The sequence below is a fragment of the Genypterus blacodes genome, unplaced genomic scaffold (assembly GCF_046128005.1).
Source record: "Genypterus blacodes isolate CSIRO-AG114 ecotype Tasmania unplaced genomic scaffold, CSIRO-AGI_Gbla_v1 ptg000058l_1, whole genome shotgun sequence".
NCBI classification, from domain to species: domain Eukaryota; kingdom Metazoa; phylum Chordata; class Actinopteri; order Ophidiiformes; family Ophidiidae; genus Genypterus; species Genypterus blacodes.
The window spans coordinates 2579336-2603015 of NW_027466870.1; the positions used below are offsets into that span (position 1 = coordinate 2579336).

At 48.0% G+C, this 23680-nt stretch overlaps 1 protein-coding gene across 3 annotated transcripts; it reads right to left on the minus strand.

Moving 5' to 3' along the window:
• Positions 1–302: 302 nt before the first annotated feature.
• On the minus strand, positions 303–22873 carry mast3b (microtubule associated serine/threonine kinase 3b). Of its 3 annotated transcripts, XM_076153179.1 has the most exons (28): positions 22649–22873; positions 22436–22576; positions 20388–20477; positions 14111–14199; positions 13905–13977; positions 12780–12858; positions 11620–11777; positions 10619–10694; positions 9968–10177; positions 8635–8736; positions 8361–8493; positions 8064–8140; positions 7614–7705; positions 7292–7500; positions 7062–7200; positions 6830–6962; positions 6567–6732; positions 5874–5975; positions 5637–5759; positions 5444–5556; positions 5173–5336; positions 4945–5066; positions 4534–4734; positions 4179–4405; positions 3958–4080; positions 3697–3833; positions 3363–3547; positions 303–3272 (listed from the first exon to the last, which is right to left on the minus strand). In XM_076153179.1, the coding sequence occupies exons 2-28, from the start codon at positions 22480–22482 to the stop codon at positions 2302–2304; spliced, it is 4341 nt and encodes a 1446-aa protein (XP_076009294.1). In that variant the 5' UTR covers positions 22483–22576; positions 22649–22873; the 3' UTR covers positions 303–2301. The 3 variants fall into 3 exon arrangements, with proteins under 3 accessions (XP_076009294.1, XP_076009293.1, XP_076009295.1); XM_076153178.1 differs by having other exon boundaries at positions 22436–22873; XM_076153180.1 differs by lacking the exons at positions 20388–20477; positions 22436–22576; positions 22649–22873 and adding an exon at positions 17574–18006.
• Positions 22874–23680: the final 807 nt, after the last annotated feature.

Consider the following 23680-nt stretch of genomic DNA (forward strand, 5'->3'; position numbering starts at 1 on the left):
GAACTTTATTTTGAGACATAATTTTTAATGCAATATAAAAACGGTCCAAAATAAACATTGTGGGATTTCTTGTTTTGAAGCAACATCCGTGTTTGCGTCAGTTTTTTTTTTTTTTTGTCCATTTTGTTGAACAACGCTGGTCAGTTTTAGTGTCACTTTAATGCCTCTTATTGATGGAATCTGCTTGGGAAAAAACCCTTTGACCCCAGACGTTTTACCATCATCTACCACTAGGGGAACCACTGCCTCAAATGTCAACCGTGTCTTCTTTTGTTCAACAGCACAAATCAGTGGAGTCGATGTAAAGATGAGTCAAGAAATACAACTTTTATTCTGTGCACAGGTAAACACAGCACATGGCGACACTGCTGGTACACCATGCAGTCAAGTACTACAGATGTGTGCTCGTCTCATGCAGCATGCACTGAACAGGAGCGTCAACAGGAGAACACATGCACATGTGCAACAGTCTGACCAACCAATTTGTTCTGAAGAACAATTTGAAAAAATCCATTTAAAACATGTAGATTTCTTTCATGTATAAAGAGAATACTTTCATAATATACAGCCACAGGTTAGAAAACACTTCTACATGTTCCTTCATTGTAAACAATTCTGTCAGACTGCAAAACTCACTGAGCAACTTGAGGATTTCATTTGTCTGCTCTGTTCAGTGACGCAACTCTGTAAGCACGGCCGTGAACTCCTTTAGGGGTCAAAGCAATCAACAATAGATCAACATCTTTGATGCTTTTTAAAGAAAACGCTCAGTGTAAGCTGGTGCAAAAACCACCCCAGCCACCATCAAGTACACCCACCAAACTCAAACATAAGTCTTGATCTCTGCAGTGAGTCCAGTCTGTGCTGGAGGTGAAATACTGTTCTAAATCCAAACAATGTGTTTTGTAATAATGACCTCACTCTTTCAGAGGGCCGTTCTCCAATTCCTGGTGCAGCAAATTGCCCGCTGCACATAAGGTTCATACCAGCAACAAAGCATTTAGTATTATTCACACAACCATGTAACCAAAATATACACCAATATCTGTACAATACAAAGACAGAAAACATTTGTTCAAACACCACCTGGGTTTGGATCAAGCATGAGAGAGCGTCACTCTGTTATATTACAAGGTTCATGTCAAAATACATTTCTGCACTTCCAGCCCCAATGTAAACTTCACTACACGGTAAAATAAGGAGGAGCAGGTCGTTTAGCTCGGTGCCTCCCACATGCTCACGTGATTACACAAGACACACAAGAGGATGAAACACTTTCCAGCTTCAAACAGAGAAGGAAAGGAGCACTCCCAAAAAATAATCAGCGAGGGTTTAAACAAGGGAACGCTTCGGTTTGGCAGCACCGTGATTTCTCTGGAAGATGCATGCTTTGTTATTACAGCAGGTCGCTATGCCGTCATGCTGACTCGGGTGTGTACAGATGCTGAAATGTGAGCATGATGCGGCGTCACTACTATCACGCTAAGCAGAGGGGGGGGGGCATCGCCTTCTGCAACACCTGCAGCATAACTTTGTCTAACTTGAGATGTCGAGATGTTAATGCCAAAGATTGTGACATCAACAGAAAGATATTCAACATATTTATACTGCAAACAGATATTATGTACACTAATGTACACGTTTACCCTCAGAGATATGGCTTACAGAGCATGGCACTGATATCATGGCACACCCACCCACACAAACGCACGCACACAAACTCTCACACACACACACACAGTTTGAGTTGGTTTCTTGATGTCTTCAGTCGAGTCCTGAAAGATTGCACTCTCAAGTCATCCCTGCATAGTATATCTGATCTGTACGTTACGCTGCAGCAACTGGCTCCACGTGGGGGAAAATCACTTGGACCTGCACTCACACTGAGGGGAAACACGGTCCGGTCAGCGGCGGTCCGTTCATTTCCCACCAGAGACCAAAACGTGACATTAAGGGGGGGAACGAGAAAAAAAAAAAGAACTTCAGTCCCCTCGAATGTTTCCGTCCCTTATTTGGTCCTTAACAATTAGACTCAGCTTTATCAAACTACTGTAACAATTTATTTAAAAAATAGACATTCATAGAAAAGTCGAGTCGAGACATAAAACCACATTTCATGGATACAAAAATGTTTGAGCCGATTTCCCCCACGTCGTTTGCCCCGTTGCTAAGGCGCCGTTTACAAATGTAATAAATAAAAAGTCAGGTGTGAACAATTATCTGTACAATAAAAAAATTCAAGTAAACCCTGCAGCAGTCGGGCTGTAAACTGAGTCACAGCGTCCGTCCGGCTCCTCCGACTCAGTTTCTGTCACTTCCTGTGGTGGGTTTCCCCTCTGTGCTTGCTCCGGCGCTCTCCGTCGGCTGGACGCAGCTCTTCAAGGAAGCCGCCTCGGTCTCCGTGGTCTCCTCGCCGTCCGAGCACGGCTCCCACTCGTCCTGCTCCTCGCTCTCCGTCGAGCCCTGCACGGCGATCTGAGGCACCAGCGTGAATCTCCTCACCGGCTCTGCTTCCTCGCTACGCTGGATGCACATCCAGGCGGCGCCGAGCTGCTGCTGATGCTTCTGTAGGGTTTGGCCGGCAGGGACGGCGTTCGTCGGCGTTTTTTCCTCCGGCTCGTCAAAGCTCACCTCCTGCACCGCCTCCTGCTTTTTAAAGGAGTCGCGGCGCTCGGACAGGTTCAGCTTCCGCATCACCACCAGCTGCTCTGATCGATCCATCCCAGAGTCCCTCATCCTCTGACAGCCCATGTAGCCCCCCAGCCTGCTGTGGTCTGCCCCTAAGTAAGGCCCCGTGAAGACCCCCTCCACCTCGGGGTCGCCCAGCAGGTCCCCCTCGCCGTATAAGGGCACTTCCAGCGTGTGTCTGCGGGGGGCATACAACTTCCTGTCCACGTGATAAGTACCAGACAGCTTCTCTGCCGACTGCACCCTCTTGAGGAGTGGCGAGCGCGGCGGCTCGGCGCTGCGGGGCCGCACGATGTGCCGCACGATGGTGGGCGGCGACAGCGTTTTGCCGTGATAACCGTGGAGGGTTTTGGCGATGCCTGGGAGCGGCGAGGGCGAACGCTGCGGTGAGAGGGGCAGGGCGGACGAGTTGCTGGCCAGGGGCGACGGAGGGATGTTGCTGGTGGACTTGCGGCGCCCCACCTTGTTGTAGCGCTGCGTGTTGAGTTTGGAGCCCAGGCCGTGGAGGGAGCTGGGCCGGATGTGCGCCGCCGGGGATCCGGGAGAGCTGGAGCAAGGAGACGTGCTCTGAGGAGAGTTATTGTCTAGGGAAGCAGAAGGAAGACATGTTAAAATCATTACAGATCACCTCTATCAACCACCACGTTTTGAGTGATATGCACCGCCAAGCTCACCGAAGACCTGATGATCCGGTGCGGGGCTGCGGCACGGCGTGGAGGGGCCGGGGGACAGGCTGTGTGTGGGGGAACCTGGAAGACTCTCGCTGGAGGACACAGAGTGGTGGAGTCCTGAGGAGAAGCTGCGGCTGCTGTGTATCATGGTGCTCTGCTTGGACAGCTTCTTCAAGATACTCCGGCGCCTGCAAGGGAGAGGAGAAGAAGAAGATCAGAGACCCGTGATCCCGTGAGGTTGTAGTGCTTTCACACTGACGAAGAGCTCGACGTGTGTGTGTGTGTGTGTGTGTGTGTGTGTGTGTGTGTGTGTGTGTGTGTGTGTGTGTGTATGTACCTGTCATAGTTATCTCTCCTCTTGCTCCTCTTGCTTCGCCGGGCCATCTTGCCTTTGTGTTTGGTCTTACGAGCCGGCCCTACTTTGATCGACGTGTTCTCCAGTGCTATGGTCTGCAGCGCCACCTTCTTACCACTCTGCATATTTTAGAGGAAATCGAGTAAAATTCATTTGCGTTAGACTAACAGAAGACGACCACTTTGTTAAGGCACATATCAGTTTCTTACAGTACAGAGGGACGTGCGGCTTGTCTATCTGTACCTTCAGCAGCAGCTCGATCATCTCGGTGTGGACGAGGCCTTGGACAGATTCTCCGTTCACGTGTGTGATGAGGTCTCCTGTGCACAGCCCCGCCTGGTGAGCCGGGCTGCCCTCCTCCACACTCTGTCAACAGAAACAGAGACAGAAACAGGGGCTCGTCATTTGGAAGACCTTATGAAGTGTTGGGTCAGAAGGGCCAGAGTTTGCTCGTGGACACTCACAGACACCATGTGATGCACGGTATAGACGTCGCTGTCTCCCATGTAGACCCGGATGGCCTGCAGGGTGAAGCCGTACTTCTTCCCCGAGGTGTGGATGACGATGGGAGGCCTCAGGGTGCCGGGGCTGAGGGACAGACTGCGGCTGGGGGAGGAGTCCCGGGACGAGGGGTTTGAGGACAGTGAGCGTGGGGAGATGGGACTGGGCTGCAGGCCGCCGGGCCCGTCATCTGAAAGCAACAAAGGGAGCGGAAATGAAGATTTAGTTCAAGCTTTTGATTTTTTTGCTTAATCTCTCATCCACAACAAACTCGGATTAAAGACGTTTGTGCAGCGATAGACATACACACACACTCACCGGTAGTGATGATGAGCGACAGGGCTGAGACGGAGGCAGATTTGGGGACCTTCCCTCCGCAGTGAGGCCTCTGTCGCTCTGGGGTCTCCAGCTGCTTGGGGGAGTTCTGAGGGGCGGTGGGCTCCTTGGGGGACGAGTGTTTGGCCCCGGTGCTGTTGCTGCGGATCCGGATCCTCCGAAGGTTTGAAGCGACCACCTCAGCTGCAGAGAGAAATTGATGATGAAGAAACCAAGGATCCACTGAGCTTTTGTCTTAGATGATGAGCCACCCGGGGCACAAACATCTCACACTGCTCAATATTTTGTTACTTCTCTCGCCTGGAAGTCTGTTGTGTACTCGACTCTATGCTATGTTGTCCTATATTACACCACACTGTCAAGAAACTATCAGCCACAGTGTCGGGGAGTCACCTTCATCATCGGTGGACAGGGTGAAGCGGGGCATCATCTCCAGGCTGTGGGTGCTGCTCATCACCAGAGGACTGGTGCTCCTCTCTGACTGGGAGGAGCTGGAGGAGGCTCGAGGGCGAAGGCTGCAAAACGACCCAAGTAGCAAATCAATACGTGCCACTGTTTCCAGTGTTTCAAAGCATTAAAAAGGGTTCTGGACATCTTGCACACCTTAAAACACGCGCTTACCTGATCGTATGCCCTGCGTGTCGCAGCTCCACGCCCTCTGCTGGGCACGGCGAGGGACTGAGCCCCGTCCCCTCGGTGCGCTCCTCCTTGTCTTCGCTGTGGCTGCGGTCGGAGGAGAAACTCAGGTTGGACGGCGTCGCCAGATACTCTGTGCTGCTGTAGACCTGAGAGGTTTAATATGAGAGAGAGTGAGTTTCAGGTGATGTCAGCCATAATGGAGGCTCTCGCTCTCTGTAACCACGCCAACATGTCGCACAGACGGGTCGCTTACTTTGCTGAAGCGATGAGACCAGGAAGAAAACTGGCGGATTTCTAAGGAGGACTCTTCATCGTTGGTTTCCTCGTCCTCATCAGAGGCCAGATGATGGTAGCGTTCTGAGCGAGCTGAGACAGAGCACAGGATTTGAGTCGATGCAACACACTGGGAATCAAACTACAGCAGTCTGAGCTGTAAACAAACATACTGTCAAAGTAGCTGGTGTCGTCCTCGGCCTCCAGCTGAGGGATGAACTCGGCTTTCTGCCTCAGGAGCCCATTCCAGTCCAAACCCAGGAAGAAGGGGTGCTGTTTGACCTCCATGGCCCCGACTACACACACACACAAACACACACAGTTCTTGTTTAAGAGAAGTGGGGTTCACTATCATCCAGCATTATCTGCAACATTTCAATGTTTTGATCCAGAGTGAAACTCGGTCGTACCTGTTCCCAGTCGATCCAGGGGGCTTTGCCTGAGCAGGTGGGTGATCAGGTCTTGGGCCTCCACAGGCAAGGCGTCGTCCCCTTCCGGCCAAATGATGTCATCTACCAAATGAGAGAAAACCCAAGAGGATCACTGCTCTGATCGTGACGTTTAACTAAACTTCCCAAACCTGATTGTAGCTTGTTACAAGTTGAACATTTTTAACAAGGTACAGAGAACGTGTTTGTTTTGTTCTGCGACAGGATTTCCTCCATGTTCACGCCCTAATAACAGCAGGTGACAGAAGACATGAGGAAGTCTGTTCTAACCCCATCATTCATCTTGGGTAAACAGGTTTGAACAGCAGGACTTTTCACTTTTGCAAAGAGGGGGAAAAGGTTTTGAAAGCTTGGTTTGCAGAGTTTTGTTGCAACCAAAGGGCCTTTGAATATGCATGCATGCGTGTGTGTGAGTGTGTGAGTGTGTGTGGGTGGGAAGGTCAACATTACTCTCAGATCTGAATGGTGGAAGTCACGTTCCCAAACAAAGCCGTTTCCTCACACAAAAGGTGAGGAAACTATTTGGGCGAGTCCATAATTGAGATATTAATGAGTCTCTCCCTCTCTCTCTGTATCGCTCCTCTCTCTCTTTTGTAGTGAAACAGTTTAAAAGGCGGTGAGATCACTTCTCCCTCTTTCATTTCCCAGACTTACCGCTGACTACTTGTCCGAAAAGTTCTTCTGGCGTGTCCCCGAAAAACGGAACGCAGCCGACCAGGAACTCGTACAGGATGACCCCCATGGCCCACCAGTCCACCGGCTTGCCGTAGCCCTGCCTGAGGATCACCTCCGGGGCAATGTACTCTGGGGTTCCGCACACCTGGACGAGCAAAGCAAAGCAGACAGGTTCAGATCAGTGCTCATTTAATCGCGCTCCAGACTCCGCCGGCTCGCTTTTCATAGGAAACCCGTCTCACCTGTTTGTCCAGGAACTCCCGGGTGTCTTTTTCCATGTGGCCCTCGTACAGGTTGGTGGCCATGTTCATCAGGCCGATTTTAGACAGGCCGAAGTCGGTCAGCTTGATGTGGCCCATGGAGGTGATCAGCAAACTGTTGTGCGGAAAGAGACAAACATATACCTGATCAGCATTTGAAGATATGTTGGTGTGATATGATGGCAGGAAGTGGTAAGTGGAAGCGTGCGCTCACTTGTCGGGTTTCAGATCTCGGTGCACGATGCCGTAGTTGTGCAGGTACTCCAGGGCGAGGACGGTTTCAGCAAAGTACATCCTGGTCATTTCCACGGGCAGCGGGCCCATGTTCTTCAGCAGGTTGGCACAATCTCCACCTGAAGCAGACGAGGATTATTATCCAACATTTCCCCTCAGAGTTTCCCCCCAGAATCCTTGTCTTTTTGACTTTTCAAACTTTGTCTTTACCTTCCACGTACTCCATGACCATGCAGAGATGTCGGCGCGTCTCGAAGGAGCAGAACATGGAGACGACAAAGGGGTTCTCGGCAAAGGTGAGGATGTCTCGCTCCACGAACGCCTGCTGGATCTGGTTCCTCAGCACCAGGTTCTGCCGATTGATCTTCTTCATGGCAAAGCGCTGGCGGGTCTCCTTGTGGCGGACCAGGTACACGGCCCTGTCAAACCACGCATTTCAGTTAACACGGCGATCTTTCTAAAGAGCTTTTGTGAATCGCGGCTCTTAAAGCGACTATTCTTATAAAGAGAACAAACTGAGTCGCCGTCTTACCCATAAGCCCCGTTACTGATGAGTTTGATGGTTGCAAAATCGCTCTCCAGTGGTTTCCTTCGAGTTGGGGTCAACGTCTGAGGGACCCTCTTCTGTTGAATGATAAACATGGAAATTCACTTAGAAATGGGGATAGAATGTGGTTTTGATACCTTACAGGTGAGTGAAACGGTGGAGTGATGGATAAATTGTGTTGTTTGTACTTGTGCTTCAGTGTTTCCTGTTAAAGCCCTGAGCAGAGGAGAGTCAATCCAAAGCTCCTGCGAGTCTCAACACAACGTTTGGTTACAAAGGAGTGTTTTTGTTGTTTTGGAGTTAACGTGTAAGCCTCGACGCGCTTCGCCTGCAAACTTGCGGCGACGTGTTTGTGTGTGAGTGTGTATGTGTGTGTGTGTTATTTTGATTTGAATGCGTATCAGGTCGCATTTTTCTGCAAGGTTGCATATTAACCTCCACGCTGGCGTCCGAGTCCGCCGCTGACACAGAGGGGCTGATGGCGGCTTCATACTGGTTAAGCTGCACCATGTCTGGAAATGACAGAGGGGGGATGAAGTGTTAGAAGAATCCAAACTCACATCATGTATGTTCCTGCCGTGTTACGTCTACTTCAGTCGAGCTTTGTTGTGTGTTCAACAGATCTGAGTGGCATATCTGTTCATATCTGTTCTAGCATGCCACCCAAAATCCTACACCAACATGGGTGAACGTCAAAGACACGAGAGGGAACATTTGATTTCTGCTGTTCACCTTCCAGAGGGTCGCGGGTGAGGCCCAGCTGGCTGATGATGTAACGCGGGATGTCCGTCTTGATTCCCTGACCGACTTTGGCGTGACCCTCCGCTGCCTCCAGTAGGTGATAAAACTCCTCCGGGTCAAACTCCTGTCGACGACAACAACAACCTCATTAATGCGGAAAAACTGACTGAGAAAGAAGCTCATCATCGTCATCATCATCATCGCCTTCACATTCTCCTTCTACATGAGAATGAAGCTCATGAATGTTTGCTCCTCCCCGGCTTACCAGGCACTCCAGGAGTCGAGCCGGCCGGGAGATGATGATGAGGATCTTCCTCACCAGCAGGGTGATGATGGCCACCTCTTCGCTTTCGGAGCGATCGAAGGCCTGAAACACATCGAGGGCAAGGGGACAAAAACGTCACAATTAAGTTACAAACGACAAAGCGCTTGACTAGACAACAGATACTGTCAGCTGGCTCCTCCACTAATACAAAACATTGATGCTATATTGTCCATGAAGTGATTTTATAAATGTAAGAGTTGAACCTCATGGTTTCCAGGGCAACAGGAAATGAGATAAAAATGAAAACAGAGAATAGAAAGTACACTGGAGGTGACATGACTGTGGGGGTTGAAGCTTGAGGGGAGGGGATCTACCCAGATGAGTCATCCCCCCCCGACTTTCCTGCATATGCTGGTAGTGACAGCACACACACACGCACATAACATCACTGTAGGCATTAATTACTCAGTCAAGTCAAACTAAATGTATCCGGTGACTGATGACACAGAGCTGGTGCTGAATGAAAATGCCACACTGAACATTGAAAAAGAGAGGTGATGTCATGCTGTGAAAACCACCTAATTGTCACCACGGAGACCACTGGTCATGTCCGGCTCATAATTCAACTTTGGAAGGCCGCGGAAGGTGTGTGTTGTGTGCGTGAAGAAATAGGTTGTGAGTCAAGGAAGATTTCAGATGGATCCGGATCCACCTTAAAATGGATTAATTTGTTGGGGTTTTTTCACATTATTTTTTGACCATAGACAACCATTTAGGCTCCCTGTCCTGTGTAAACACGGGCTTACCACTAGATGGTAGCAGAGAGTAAGGACGTTGCAGCCAGCCAAGGTCAACATGCTCAGACATTATACGAGTTGTTTCGCAATGGAATAAAGCAACAGATAAAAACTGTATGCAGGTGTGTTACAGTGTTATGACGGATGGGGCAAGTGTGTGCCAACTGGGTAAACAGTGTGTGTGTTCCACTGCATGTGAACAGACTTATCAGTTCAGCTGGAGGCACGGCGGGTCGGCCGAGCCTTCTGTCTGAGGGCGCTCAGAGGTTCAGGCAGGGGCTGGGGCGGGGGGAGGGGTTTCCAAAGGAACATTGTCTCACAATAGAGAAAAGACAATCATACCAAACACACACATTTTCAGGAGGCATCTGTTTGTCTACTGGTCAAGCTGGTGGACCAACAGCTTTTCAACTATTGAGGAAGAAGAGACCTGATCAGGGCGGATTTATGGAGGCCTTTAAACCTATGTGCGCAGTGAACCGGGCCAAAGCCAGCTGGCCCAGGCCGAAGCTGTAGGATGGAGCCTTCGTCCTTACCTCGTGAAGCAGCTTCTCCAGCTTCTCCTGCAGCTCGGCGAAGTAGCGGGAGGTGACGAGGCCTTTCTGGGATTTGTCCAAGCAGTCCCTGACCAGCTCCACCAACTGGTGCTGGATGAAGCCCAGCACTCCGTCGGCCAGGGGGAGGGAGCTGTCTGGAGAGCAGTGGGTGACGATCTCCAACAAGCGCTCCTCCATCTGTGCTGTGGCCTGCAGGGATGAGACACACAAACACACAGACACCGGGAAAGTGAGATTTGTACCTACACGATGAATGGCTTGTTTGTGTTGCCTGATCGGGACAAAGGAACGTGACATTTCCTGTCCCGGCAGATATAAGATCTGCTTTGTTACTTTGACCACTATGATGTAATCTGCTTCACCACGAGGTGTGTCTGCGATTGTGTCTTGACATTCAGATGCAAAAATAATGACGACGCTCACCATTGGGGTTTAGATTTCAGAGCCATTTAAACTGGATTATGCAAATGTGGCTGTGGCTGAGGGAGGGGCAGCTGATTGAGGGAGGGGCAGCTGATCTGTGCTAAAGGGTGAAACGTGTCTCAACAACAAACTGGAAGAAAGAAAAGACAGTAACAAACTTTATTTCCTAAACAAACTCAGCGTCAGTGAGGGCGCTGGCATACGTACCTTTGGAAAGCGTTCCCTGTAAACGTGGTTCATCATGACGATCTCGTTATCGAATGAGACGCTCGCTCGCCCCGGGCTGCAACCAAACAAAACAAACATCCAATGAACAATCAAACTTTTTAGAATTACAATCAAACGCATCATGAAACTCAATAGATGCACACAACCTGCCCCCCTCCCCTTCCCCAATCTCCCTCCCGCCCTCGTCCACTCAATTCTACAGCCAAAGATCCCTGAGGCGCTCTGCTCGCTATCACGCCCACACACGCCGCACGACGCTGCCAGAACACAGAGCACTCTCTCTCTCTCCTTTTCTCCCTCCCTCCTCTCGGACCGGAGCACAAACAGCACCGGGGCCGAGCCAACAGACAAAAGCTGTCGGGATCACGCGGCGCCTCGTGTGTAATCAATCAGATTCCCTTTTAGGTGCCAGCCGTTTGTTCATGCACAGACATTTCCACAGCTTGCCGTCCTGCTAGCGCTTAAACAGACCATCGCTTTGGCGGATAAATAAATAAAAACCTTCCCACTGCATTTAATCATTAAAACATAAGTAAAGAGCTCGCAGATGTTCAGGCAGGATGACCAATATGTCGTTTGGAGTGGCGAGTGGAGCCTGTTGACAATTTCTTCTTCTTTGATCGACAACGACAAGCGTAGAAAAACTACATTTCAACTTCCTTTGTTAGTTTACAGCAAATTATTATTAAATTTGTATATGTTTTGGCCAAGATTCACAAAAATAGATTAACTAAATAGAATAGAACCTAAATAGAATTAAAACTATATGACGGCAACAAAACAATTCATTTGAAAATAATGTTGACATGAAAATCTAATAAAACATAACTGCAACTAAAATGACCTCGGTGTGGTAACACGCAGCTCAATTTGACTCAAACAACGACTCCACTGTCTGTCTGTAACTATGGTAACGCAGGGCCGCCTCCCTGAATCTGAGACGGCGGCGGTAAGCGAGCGGTCGGGTTCAGGTTGCTTGCCTGAGGCTGCGGGAGCGAGGTCGCATGACGGTGGCGGGCCGCCCGTCCTCGTCGGCCATGCTGTCGGAGCTGCGGAAGTGTTTGAAGAGGAAGTGCAGCTCGTCTTGAGTGGGCTGCGAGGGAAGCTGGTGGAGACGCTCCTGGGAGGAGGAGGAGGACTGGAACCGACAAAGAAGAGAAGAAGATAGAGTCATTGTTCAGGGGAAGGATTCAGCTGGGGCGCTTCATTTTCTAGCTCGTCTGTAAACACGACAGGGTTAGAAATCAGGACGCCGGAACTACAAACAGTGGTTCAGTTTTTTTTTAACAGTTTTTCCAAAGTCTTTAACCAGACTGCTGCCGGTACGTCTCATGTGCACATCTCATTTCCTTGCTGCGACGAGGCTGCATACCAAAGTTTAAAATGAGCTACGCGTCCCATTTACATAATAACTCATTCAAAAAAACAGCAGAGGCACCAATACTCAAACAAATAACTTATTTTGCGTGTGTACTGGAGCGTCGGGCGCACTCTCATCTCGTGCAATCTGTTCGATTCGGGGGCCCGTGTGTGTTGAGCGGCGGGAGATAAAGGAGGGGGACGGCATCTGTGATGTCTCCTCGGGGCCGCGGCGTGTCTATAAAAAGGGCATTGAGGGCTGAAGAGGCCTTTTGTCCCCCGCTGACCCCGGGGTCTGAGCCCCCGTCCGGCCAGTAAACTTCTTTACAAAAGCAGCACACGGCTTTTCACCGCAAACTTCACCTCGGCCAACAGTGGAGCCCTCATTTACGTTATTGGCCTGGAAACTCTACATTGATCTGGTAAACGTCTCAACAGAATCCTGGAGATTAAATCCTAAACAACAAACATCAGCTAATCGCAACCAATTTATCATTTATTCCCAATTATGAACATCGTTTTGAGTTGGAGGGCTTGCGACATCTAATCGCACCTCAACCACAGCATACACACACCCTGTCTTTTATCTCCACACACACACACAGGCAGAATGACTCATTGAAGCAGCAGACGATGGAGGAAAACAATTAACAAGTTTGTCATCCCCGTCTTGGCTGAGGCAGCGGCTCGTTGCATAATGCGGTGACCTCTTTGGGCCGAGCGTACGGAGCAGGCGAGCGAGGGGGGGGAACAGGGACGGCAGTGCGCTTGGGCGACTTACTGAGACGGTGGAGCTCGGCGGATTGGTTCCATAACCGGAGGAAGGGAGAGAAGCCAGGGACCATCTCCGGCCTTCGGCTCTGAGGAGAGACACACACACACGTATTGTTACGTAAAACCTCAGCGCTGTGAATTCCTGACAGCACTTCAGATGTAAAACGTCTTGCATAACAGACGGCGAGAGCACAACATCAATTTGCGTCTCTTTCTCCAGCTCTTGCTGCATGCAATTCTTCAGGGAAAACACAGGATGCAAATACTTCCACGTGTCTCGCCTGCATTTTTGTTTGCGGGCGACACACAAGCTTTGAAATGGAGAAACACGATGCAGGAATGAAAGGGAGCTACCTGTCGGCACGAGCCAAGTGACTGATACCACGGCAGCAGGGAGAGAGAGAGAGACAGAAAGAGAGAGAGAGAGGGAGAAGCAAAGGGAGGTTCAGTTACTTTGGGGGAACATCACAACATCTTGATTTACTTTACGATCTTGGCAGGAGCGTTCCGGCTGAGGGATTCATCCTGACTATGTTTGCTGTTGTGCCAGTTTTCATTTATCAAGATGCAACACACACTAGATATCACACAAAGATGGACGATTCTTCAATTTGGGCCTCAGAGGCTGAACCAAAACCTGAATTGAAGGTTCAGGAGGTCAAAGAGACAACGCAGCACAGTGAACTGTCCAAAAGTGACTGTTCCTAGTTCAAATAGTGCAAAGGATGAGAACAGTGATCCATGTTTGTGTGTGTATGTGTGTGTGTGCCTGAACTGTGAAAAGTATGGAGAAGGTGAGGATGAAGAGTGGAGGATAGTAACTTGATATAACAAAGCTAATCACAGAGAATAAGAAACGACCTAAGTGTTTCAGTGTCGTGTCACAACCAGGCTAATTAACGAGTGTAAGTCACTCCAATCCACGGCGGTGTCAAATTTAGCAAAGGAGAGGCGCTAACGACGGCTGCGACAGCGTGACAAAACGGAAGCACACCTGAGCGAGCGACTCGGGCGTTTGTTGGCGCCAGGATGTCACCGTTTGTACCGACAACACACAGAATCTCGTGTTGTCAAAGCACAGATCGGCTCATTAGGAGGGTCGCTCATCAGGAGAGGAGGGCTGCTGACGTACCTTCGAGCAAAGGGGAAGTTGAGGCAGGCGGTGGTCGACACATTGCGCGGGCTGTCCAACGGGCTGCTGGCGGCTGGAAGAGGAGAGACACAGTTAGGACCAGGAGCAAGAGTCGATGGCAGAGTGAGACACTAGATAACGAGCGCTTCCTTTGTTTTGGGAATGGGGAACGGAGCGACATGGAGCAAACCTGTGCTGGATCTTACCTGTGTGCAGTGAGAGTGGGGAGAGAGGCCGGGACAGCGTGGGGGACGGCGTCCCGATGCCGAGGCTCTTCCTGTTGCTGCTGCGACAGCTGGGAGACAGAAAGAGTGAGAGAGAGAGAGGGGTGAGCTCATCTGCGGTCTTTGCATCACATTTTGTTGGGCCCTCATATCTGTTGTAACCTCCTGGTGAAACGTGAGCGCCTGTTGCACAATCACAACATGAACACACAGACTGAGTAACAACAAATATGTGACAGCAGGATGTTAAGATTTATGTGCGACCCTGTCAACACCACAGATAACTTTGATCACAGCGCTTCGGGAAAATACATAATTTGTGAGATCCGTCTCTGCACAAACTGCCACACTGCAATCTGGACGCCCACCTTCACTTCAGATGGGCTCCGTCCGTGTTTTCCTTTTCTCCACGCTACACGCAAACATGTTGTCGGGGAACACACAGGTTGGCAGACGACTAAAAGCAGAAGTGAAAGCCGTGCGTTGCTTAAGGCTCAGCGTAATCGCTTCAACCTTTCCTTCGTCCGTCCAATATTTGTGCCTGACTCACGGCATGCTGTGCTGACCAGGTCCAAGTGTGTGTGTGTGTGTGAGTCTCTGTAGCATGAGGACAGTTAAAGAGCTGATCTTAAGGTTGTAATTACAGCGTGACAGATTAAAGAGCATCAGGCTGAGGTCGACTGTAGCAGCACTTTCCCTGTTCCCTTAGAAGTCTAAGGAGACACAAATCTGTAACTCAACGATGACCATGATGTCACCAAATAACAGAAAGCTGTAAAGGAGCATAATATACATGATTGCTGTTTAAGTTGAATCAATGATAATCAATCACATTCACAAGAATCCTGGGGCCTCATTTGTAAAACATTGTGTTAACTGAAAACAGAGATTTGGCATCGACACACACGCGCACACACCTGTATGCAATTTCCCTTTTCTAAATCCCAGCCCCCGTGAAAACATCACCTATACGGTACTTAACACTCCCTCAACGAGCCATTAATGGCCGATGCAAATGAGACGATGCCTGTTTGACTCAGCCATTGTTACATCGCGGGCCACGTCTGAGCACCGGAGACGGAAATTTAAATGAAGTGTGTCAAAGAACCGGCATGCGGACACAAACACACACGTTTACACCGTCTGTGTGGACATTTGTTTTGTCTGTGTTAGTTGCCCTTCTCTCAGTCGTCCCACAGCCTTGACGTTTCTGTGAAATATGGCTTCGTTCCTTCGTCTGGAGGCAGTGGCTCAGTGGGTAGAGCTTCCGCTTGGGAACCGGAGGGTTGCCGGTTCGAGCCCCTGCCGAGGTGCCCCTGAGCAAGGCACCAAACCCTCAATTGCACCCCCCTCTGCGAAGGGTGGTAACTGTAATGTAAGTCGCTTTGGATAAAAGCGTCTGCCAAATGATCGTAATGTAATGTAATGTTCCCTGTCTGTCCATCGGTGTCTCGATCCTTCACGTCTCCTAAACGTGTGCATGCACGGGTGAAAGCTGCTGTACTGCTGCAAACATCACCACGTGAAGTTTGTCTTTATAAATCCTGTCGTGAGTATTTTGAGCGTTTTTGCCCTAGAACTTCATTATGATTATGAGACGCACACAGGTACTTCTCTCCCCTCATAACACTCAAATATACATATGTCTGACTGACAGGGTCACCACAATACTAACACTGTAATCTTAGATGTGATATCTAGGGAACGTATTACAATTTCAAGAGAGGAGTTGGAGGGTTCGGAGTTAAGACAAAATCTAAGCTTAATTTTCACTGAATGGCAACTGTCTCTTGTTCAGGTTGTCCAAAAGCCTCTTAGACTCCCTAGAGTCCATTAATGCAAAGACCACATGTAAAATGGTGCATTCCTTTGTAAAAGTCGGCAAAAGTATAAGAAGAAGATGATGTGTAGGCAGCAGGACCTTTAGTGTGGAAATGAATATCGGTATCATTGAAAATGATATGTCATGATCAATACATAAATTGTTTTGACAACTCTGGTTACAATATTTATCAAAGCACACACCGCAGGGAGGCAGTTGGCAACACGCAAAAGTCTGCAAACGTAGGTGTTGCTGTGGAGAGCATCGGCCTTATTTATCCAGAGATAAACAAACTGTGGCTCTTTGTCTCCGTCCACTTTGCCGCTTAACCCGAAAGATGATATCTGCCTGCGTGAGAAACATTTATGCAACCAAAAGTCTTCAACTGCACGCAAGTATGGCAAAGACAGAGCTGAGGAAGAGAGGAGGGAGCCGAAAACAGTGTGTGTGCACCAAAAACAGCAGGCCTAAGCTGAACCACAGATGTCCAGGATTGTGTGTGTGCCAGAAAAGGGGAGGGGAGGGGTCAAGTAACGTTCAAGCAATCCGGACACCAGAGTGAATGGTGCCCAGTGAATAGGACACACTTCACTTCTTTCAGTCTGCAGTGTGTAAACGTGTGTCCTCTTATAAAGCACTACTGACTGCGGAGTGCCTGAACGCACCACGAGGGTGTTTGACTCCAAAACCTCCAGTTTACTTCCAAAATGCACACAGATGAGAACTCCAGCTCTTGCAAAGGCGCCGGAAGTGTTTGTTGTTTGACGAATCGAAATGGCAACCATTCAAAACAACAACAACAATAAACAAGTCTGGCAGCACGCACAAATATCAACTGTGCTCCTTCGAGGCCTGTTAAGTAGATCTTGGCTTTATTAGTATAATAAAGACCAAACTTCTACGCATTTGACCCTCTCAAACGTGGGCACAAAAGGGAGGACGAACCCCAAATCTTAGCCCTGGAGCTTTCTATGCGTCGGAAAGTTTTGGAACCAGAGTCACAAGCTCAAACAACATATTTACCGCCTAAAATTCGATTGAAACCGGCAAAATTGAAGGATGCTAAAACACGGACGCGTCTTTATCAGATTATGCTCAATGCACGTCGGAATGCTATCGATTGAGTCAGGCAGCTACTTTATTTATCAGGCGTAAACAGACGGGGCAGCTGGAAGATGACAGATACATGATAGTGATGAGGCGTTCACGGACAGGCCGCGGTTAAGTGTGCCCCCGTGCCCGTGGTAAACTGGGTTTCAGACCGGAGTCCCCCCTATTGAGTACGCGGGTCATAAAACAACTGCACCTCCAGTTTCAACAAAGGGGGGATACAACACAAACACACACGGGCCTAGGGTAGCGTTCACTTTGAGAATGCTCATTTTACAGAAAATATAGACAGCAGACTTTCAACAAAGACGTCCAGCGACCCTCTCGGGATTAGAGCCAGCAGCTTCACGATACAAACACACGGCAGAGCTTACGTGGGGATCATGCGAACATATTGAGACACGAATGCGAAAAAGCACAATTTAAAGTGAGACGTTTGCCCAAATATCTGCGCAAAAGACTTATATAACAACACCAAAATAACATTACAACGTCAATAAATGCGCTAACTACCTTTTGGAGCGCTTCAGCAGCGAGCCCGGAACGAACCGGGTCTTGTTCTGGCTTGGCGGTATGGACCAGTGACTGGGGTCCGACATGCTGGAGGCTTTCTCTGGCAGGGACAGCACAGCCACGGGGCGGGAGAGAGAACCCGTGTCAACGTGTCGGCGGGTTCAGCAGACTGAAGCTCGGCTCGATGCAAAAGCTCCAACTCTTCCCTCCATAGTCTCCCTTTGTATGCACGCTCAGTCCGTCGGCCCGCCTGCTGCAGTTTAGCCACTCAGAGCTACGCCTGCCGATGTGCTCTCTGGCCGTACTTTGCTCCAGACCTGAGCCCCATGGCTGTTTGTCTGGTGTAAAGCCGAACACACACTGGAGCACTGGAGCTCGTTACCTAGCTCGTTACCCAGACACACACACGTTACTGTCTGCCTGAGTCCGTGTGAGGAAACTGAAGCCTGATGTTGCGTTCAAGTGCTACTCGTTACTGCCGACGTCTGAAGCTAGAGTCAGGCAATGCCGGAAGCTCCTGTCGTATTACAGCAATTTGTGCAAGATACACACAAACATTGTGTCACACATCGCTTGATTTTAATGTTCCAAACTCTGACTTATATTCAGATTATTCAATTTTGCTTTCTACATGTACTTACAAAATGTTAACGTTAATATGGTCCAGATCCAGATTGATATTACAGTTAAATACTAATTCTTCTTTAGAAAAAAGTAGAAAATCATTATTCAGTCATAATTTTCTGTGTAAGGCATTTGCTTTCATAAATTGTGTCTAGACTTATTCAGCATTGGTGGAGGTTAAGCGCTCCAAATCCTGCTATTAATTATGCGTGTAGCTGAAGAGCATCGTCTTACGCATGTAATTGTTTCATTTTTCAGTTTGATCTGGGGTTGGTTTCAATTAATCTTCAACCTCTACCAGAATGTGTTGGTAAACTTGGTGGAATATGCAAAATGTTGCCTGCACAATGTTAAATGCTGAATTAAACAAGCAACACAATTTCCTTGTAGCAAGTCTGCACATTGCCAATGATCCCATACCTAAATAAAGAGCAGATACATGGCTGACTAAGCAGTTGCATATCATCATTGTATTGCTTGGCTGAGCTAAATTTGGCTGACCCAACTGGCTTAATTGGCGCTTTAGCTGAATGCTTGAATGCCTGCTCAGTTGTCCAGTTCTCTACTACTAACTTTAAATCTAATTTGTGTTTTAACCCCCATCATTCACATCAAGGACTGATCGAGTAATGTAAAAAAAAAGTGAAACATCTTAATAGACTTACAGAAGAATTTATATATTTGGAAAATGCAATGTATGACAACGCCGACCTTAATTTACAATTTATGACACAATGTTATTGTAATGATGCAGTAGTTGGTTTAACTGTAATCCTGGCATCTCATGAATCTTTAATCACAGTGTCATAATGTCTAAAATTTGGCTCAACACAGACCTCCTTTGTCTATTTTAACCCCTTTATTTTGCCATTCACAAGTCCCAACAAAGGTGGGGAGGTATTTCCAACAGAACTTGAATGCAGCATAAAGTATAGTTGGGTTGTACCATGATGAAGCAGGAGAGGGAGGATCCAAGCCAAACTTTTATGCAGTGGTACGTTCTACTGCAAATCAGTATGAATTTATGTTCAGCATGAAGAATGTTTTTGAATTTCATTAATACATTTCAAAATTACAAAACGCATTTAAACCCCTATACCATCCACAAAGGAAACTGCTGAATTCATATTACTATTGTTGATAATAATGCATCCCAGGTAGCATCATGTCTCATAGTTAACATTTTTAGTTGACCAAATTAGTTGTATATGAAGTTCATTCTCAGATATCAGGGTTAAATGTATGAGGTACAACTATTATACTTCTGTATCAGAAGCTCATAATGATGACTGATGCATGTGACATCATGTTGTAACAATGTGTCACATGCTTGTGTGATGTCATATGTTGTTAAGGCGATCATGTTGATCGCACCTTCTGAGGAAAAGGGACAGATGTTTGCACCTTCTGTAAATTTTGCTCATTTTCCAGCACAGTGACTGCGATTCATTACTGTACAGTACATGTGGTCTGCCAGCCTCACACATTCAGTAACATGCTGGATGCAGACGCCTCTGTTTGCAGTATTGCCTTCCTCCACAGCACCCAACACCGTTGCCAAGCAACCCACATAGACTTAGAGACAACTAATAAATGGTAGGTCTTCGCTGGTGAAACAGAAGCATCACAACACCCAGAAAAATATTTCAGGTTTATTCCGTTAATTATTAAGAATGTTTTCAAGTTTAAAAAATTAATTTCACACTCTTTTTGATGCTATGTTTTCTGTAATTGGTTGGTTAAAATCATGGAGTCTGACATTTATTTTTTTACATTGAAATGATCCTTTGTTTACTTTTTTATGGGTAACAAAAGCTAATGATAATGTTCAACAAGAAATAACCTGGACTGGAAAATTAAAATACTACTTTTGGAATGTAGTGTATTATTTTATGTGAAAAAAACACTTAGAAATAGATAAATAATACTTACATAATAAAAGTATATTCAAAGTTCTGTCACATCACTCCATGTATTGTACATGACATTGAATTATGCAGTGTCGTACTCTATTCCTTCTTCCTCTTGATAGCACAAGTTCACAACTATTCTGACTTGTCTGTTCTCACTGATAGCAAACAAAGCCAACCTGTTGAACCAAAGTGTTTGTGGTGTACAGTCTGGCTGATAATGATCAGCTATGTGGCTCACAGTTCTCCGTCATGGTGGTGTATGTTCTGGTTGTCTTACCTCCATGGGTGAAGGGTCTGTAGGGGGCTGCAGGGACTGCAGGGGCTGCATGGGCTGAGAAGGGCTGGACTCTGGCATGTAGGGGACAAACTGAAAAGCAAGACATGGAGGCAGGGATTAGTGCACCGACTCAACGCCTCCTGTCAGTCAGCAGCATAGCTTCGGCCCAGGCGAGAGGTTTTCAACTCTGACGCTTGGCCCCCACTGGCTGACACCACCAGCTGATGGTGACAGACACTCTGATACTTGAGCCTCTGAAGGGGGATTTAATGTAACAAGATGTATTCGAACACGTTAGACCTCTTACACAAATGTAAATTACAGGTATTGGCAAACCAATAAGGAATGTGTGTTAAATCTGTTCCCATTTAGAATTGATCTCTACCTTGAGCTTTCCTCGTCTGCCTTCAGATGAACGTGGACCGTGCACAGTGCATCACACATCAAGAACCCTTTGCAATGCAATGCCTCTGAGTGTATCGGCCACAGTTCCACATCTCCACAGAGCGTTTTTGCATCAATAAACAGTATGCATGCTCCAGTCTACAGCTCACTGAGAGGATGCTGATCCAGCACCGAAGGTATTTTCTATTGATTTCTTTGCTCATATGGAAGCTTTGGCTTGTGGGCTCCACTGTGTTGCTATTGTCTCTGTGCCTGTGGAGGCTTCTCAGTGCAAAACACCGCACCAAAGCACTAATGAATGTGTTGTCATAGTAATACAGGGAGGATGATAGGAAAAACAACTCCTTGCACAAAGACTCTGGATTCTGTAGTGACGGCTCATAATTACCCAACACATGAAACTCATTACGCTGTATTCACCTTGACACGTTTTCTCCTTCAGATTCCTAAAGCACAGTGCTTTAGAGATCAATCGCCCATTATTTCCAATTTGCTTCACGGTTTGTAGGCAGTCAGCTGACCAATTAACCAAGGAGTTAAATCATGGACTGATTCACAGGTGCCACTCTCACACGTTCCTGGATATAGTATAATATAATATAATATAATAGATCCAGAAATAAGACGTTTCCACCTCAAACATATCAATCTAGGTGAGTAAGCTTGTTCCAAAATATGATGCACATATTGTAGTGAGTCACTTCACTGTCAAGCTGTCTGAACACTGAATTTCTCAGATTCAGTTCAAGCAAACGTGTCCATCGTAATCCATCTCTAAGACCCTGAGCCCCTCCCTTCCCGCTGTGTGTGAAACCTCTGTCTCCCTGCGCAGGAGAAGCAGATGTGTGCCTTAAAATGAAAAACAAATGAAACTACGCCTGTGCATCTGAGATCATCCATGGAGGTGGCAGGTGGATGGGAAAATGGAAGAGCAAACAGGGAGCTCCTACGCCTTATGGATCAGCACCTTGTGGGCAGCAGGCAGTGAAACATTCCCCCCCTCCCAGAGGGCAACATTCACTCTGGAGGATCAGTGGGAGGATATAAGCCTGCAATAGTGCCAAAAAGCCTTTGATGCTGTCAGGAATCGCTGCTTTGGGAATGAAAGGAAAATAAAAATAGAAACAAATATCCCTTCCCTTCCAGGGAGGCGTGTATGTATGGTTACACGGAGGATGAACTCAGAGAAAACACAAAACAGCATGGGAAAAGGATCAACACTGGGCAAACTAAGGGATGATTAAAGTGAAACAGGTGGAATAAATGGACTCTCAGCCTGAAGCCTTCACCTGAGCCGAGCTGTAGAGTGAGTTGGCAGTTTAAACATTAATAGACAGAGAGACAGAGGAGGAAATGCCACTTGAGAGATACTGGGAATACAGGGATACAGGTGATTTCACAGGGAACCATTAAAGTACACGACAGACAAATACTGAGCCACTGTCATATTAAAAGCAAACATAAGGATTTTTTGTGGCAGCTGTCAGTGTGATTCTCTTAATCCAGTAACAGAAGCAGCCTTATCAGATCAACCACAGTCTTTGTGTTTACTTAAGGACATAAAAGAAACAATATACAACATTAAAAACTTTTGTTTGAGAATTTGTGAAGTTGTAGCAGCAGGAAAACAGAGGCGGACTTACTCCAGGGTGAGGGAGGGGATCTTCAGCTTGTCTCTGCGGGACTTCATGCTTCCTCACCGGGGCAGAGGCTCCGCTTAGCGCCGCTCCGATCCGCTCGCGCTCTCGGTCGCTTCGCTGCAACTCATCGCTGCGGCGTCTCGACTAAAAATAAACGCGTCGGTCGGTCGGTCGGTGTGTGAGCGTGTGTGTGTGTGAGGGAGAGTATCTGCTTACCGACGCCTTCAGCAGATTCCGGGGGAGACACAGAGAGAGAGGGAGATTTTCCACACGGCACCCGATGCGGTAAAATTAAATCATGTCTCAGGAACGACAACAACAAGAGTGATATGGAAGGTGGAGGAAGAAGAGGAGGATGAAGAGGAAGAGGAGGAGTGGGGAGCTTCTTCTTGTCCGTCTCTCCCTCTCTCTCTCTCTCTCTCTCTCTCTCTCTCTCTCTCCAAGAGCGAAGTGCCACAGAACGACGGGTCACCACTGAGCTCCATGTGACTGCCGGAGGGGGAGGGTGTGTGCGTGTGTGTGTGTGTGTGCGCGTGTGCTGGTGGTGGTGAAACTCATCAAGGTTGTGTGTGACGGTCAGCAGTGCCGTGTCGAGGTGAGGTGAGTTCGCTGACACAGAGTTGACACGGGGCTGAAATGGCGCCTCGTCCCCCCCTGTTGTCTCCCGGCCTTTGTTTGCTGTTTACCGGGGAACAGGAGAGCAGCTGCGCTCCTATAAAATCCATCAAATCCGAGCTTGGTTTTTTTTTTCCAGTTTCACACGACTTTGTGAGAGAGCAACAGCGTAAACGAGCTGTGAACAGGCTGGGGAATACCTCAGCTGGAACCTGACAGCTGACACACACACACACACACACACACACACACACACCGTGCTTCTCCCTGAGTGTGTGTGTGTGTGTCCATGCAAGCTTTAATTGAATACATAAAGTATTAATTAAACCGGCAGGCAGGAGCGGTAGAGGAGGAGTCTGTGTGGATGGGTGTGTTTGCGTGTGTGCGTGTGCGCGCGTGCGTGCGTGCAGGTCATGGCAGGATTTAAATTAATTTCCATGCATTTGTAGGGGTGTGATTGAAAACCAATGAATCTTTGTGTGTGTGTGTGTGTGTGTGTGTGTGTGTATCTGTGTCTGTGTGTGAAATCAAGCACTTGAAAGTAAATTTTAGGAGCATCAACTCTGTAAGCTTGATTGTGTGTGTCCGTGTGTGTTTTTGCACCCCCGCCTGGTTTCTAAGGAATGCCTCCCT

What these genes read in the sequence shown, in the direction of transcription:
- mast3b (XM_076153179.1), bottom strand. Translation starts at nt 22,482, where the DNA reads ATGAAGTCCCGCAGAGACAAGCTGAAGATCCCCTCCCTCACCCTGGA. An exon ending in GGGAGTTCCTGGACAAACAG is followed by an intron (nt 6,733 to 6,829) that starts GTGAGACGGGTT and finishes TTGCTCGTCCAG; the next exon opens with GTGTGCGGAACCCCAGAGTA. An exon ending in CCTGGATCGACTGGGAACAG is followed by an intron (nt 5,760 to 5,873) that starts GTACGACCGAGT and finishes GTGTGTGTGTAG; the next exon opens with TCGGGGCCATGGAGGTCAAA.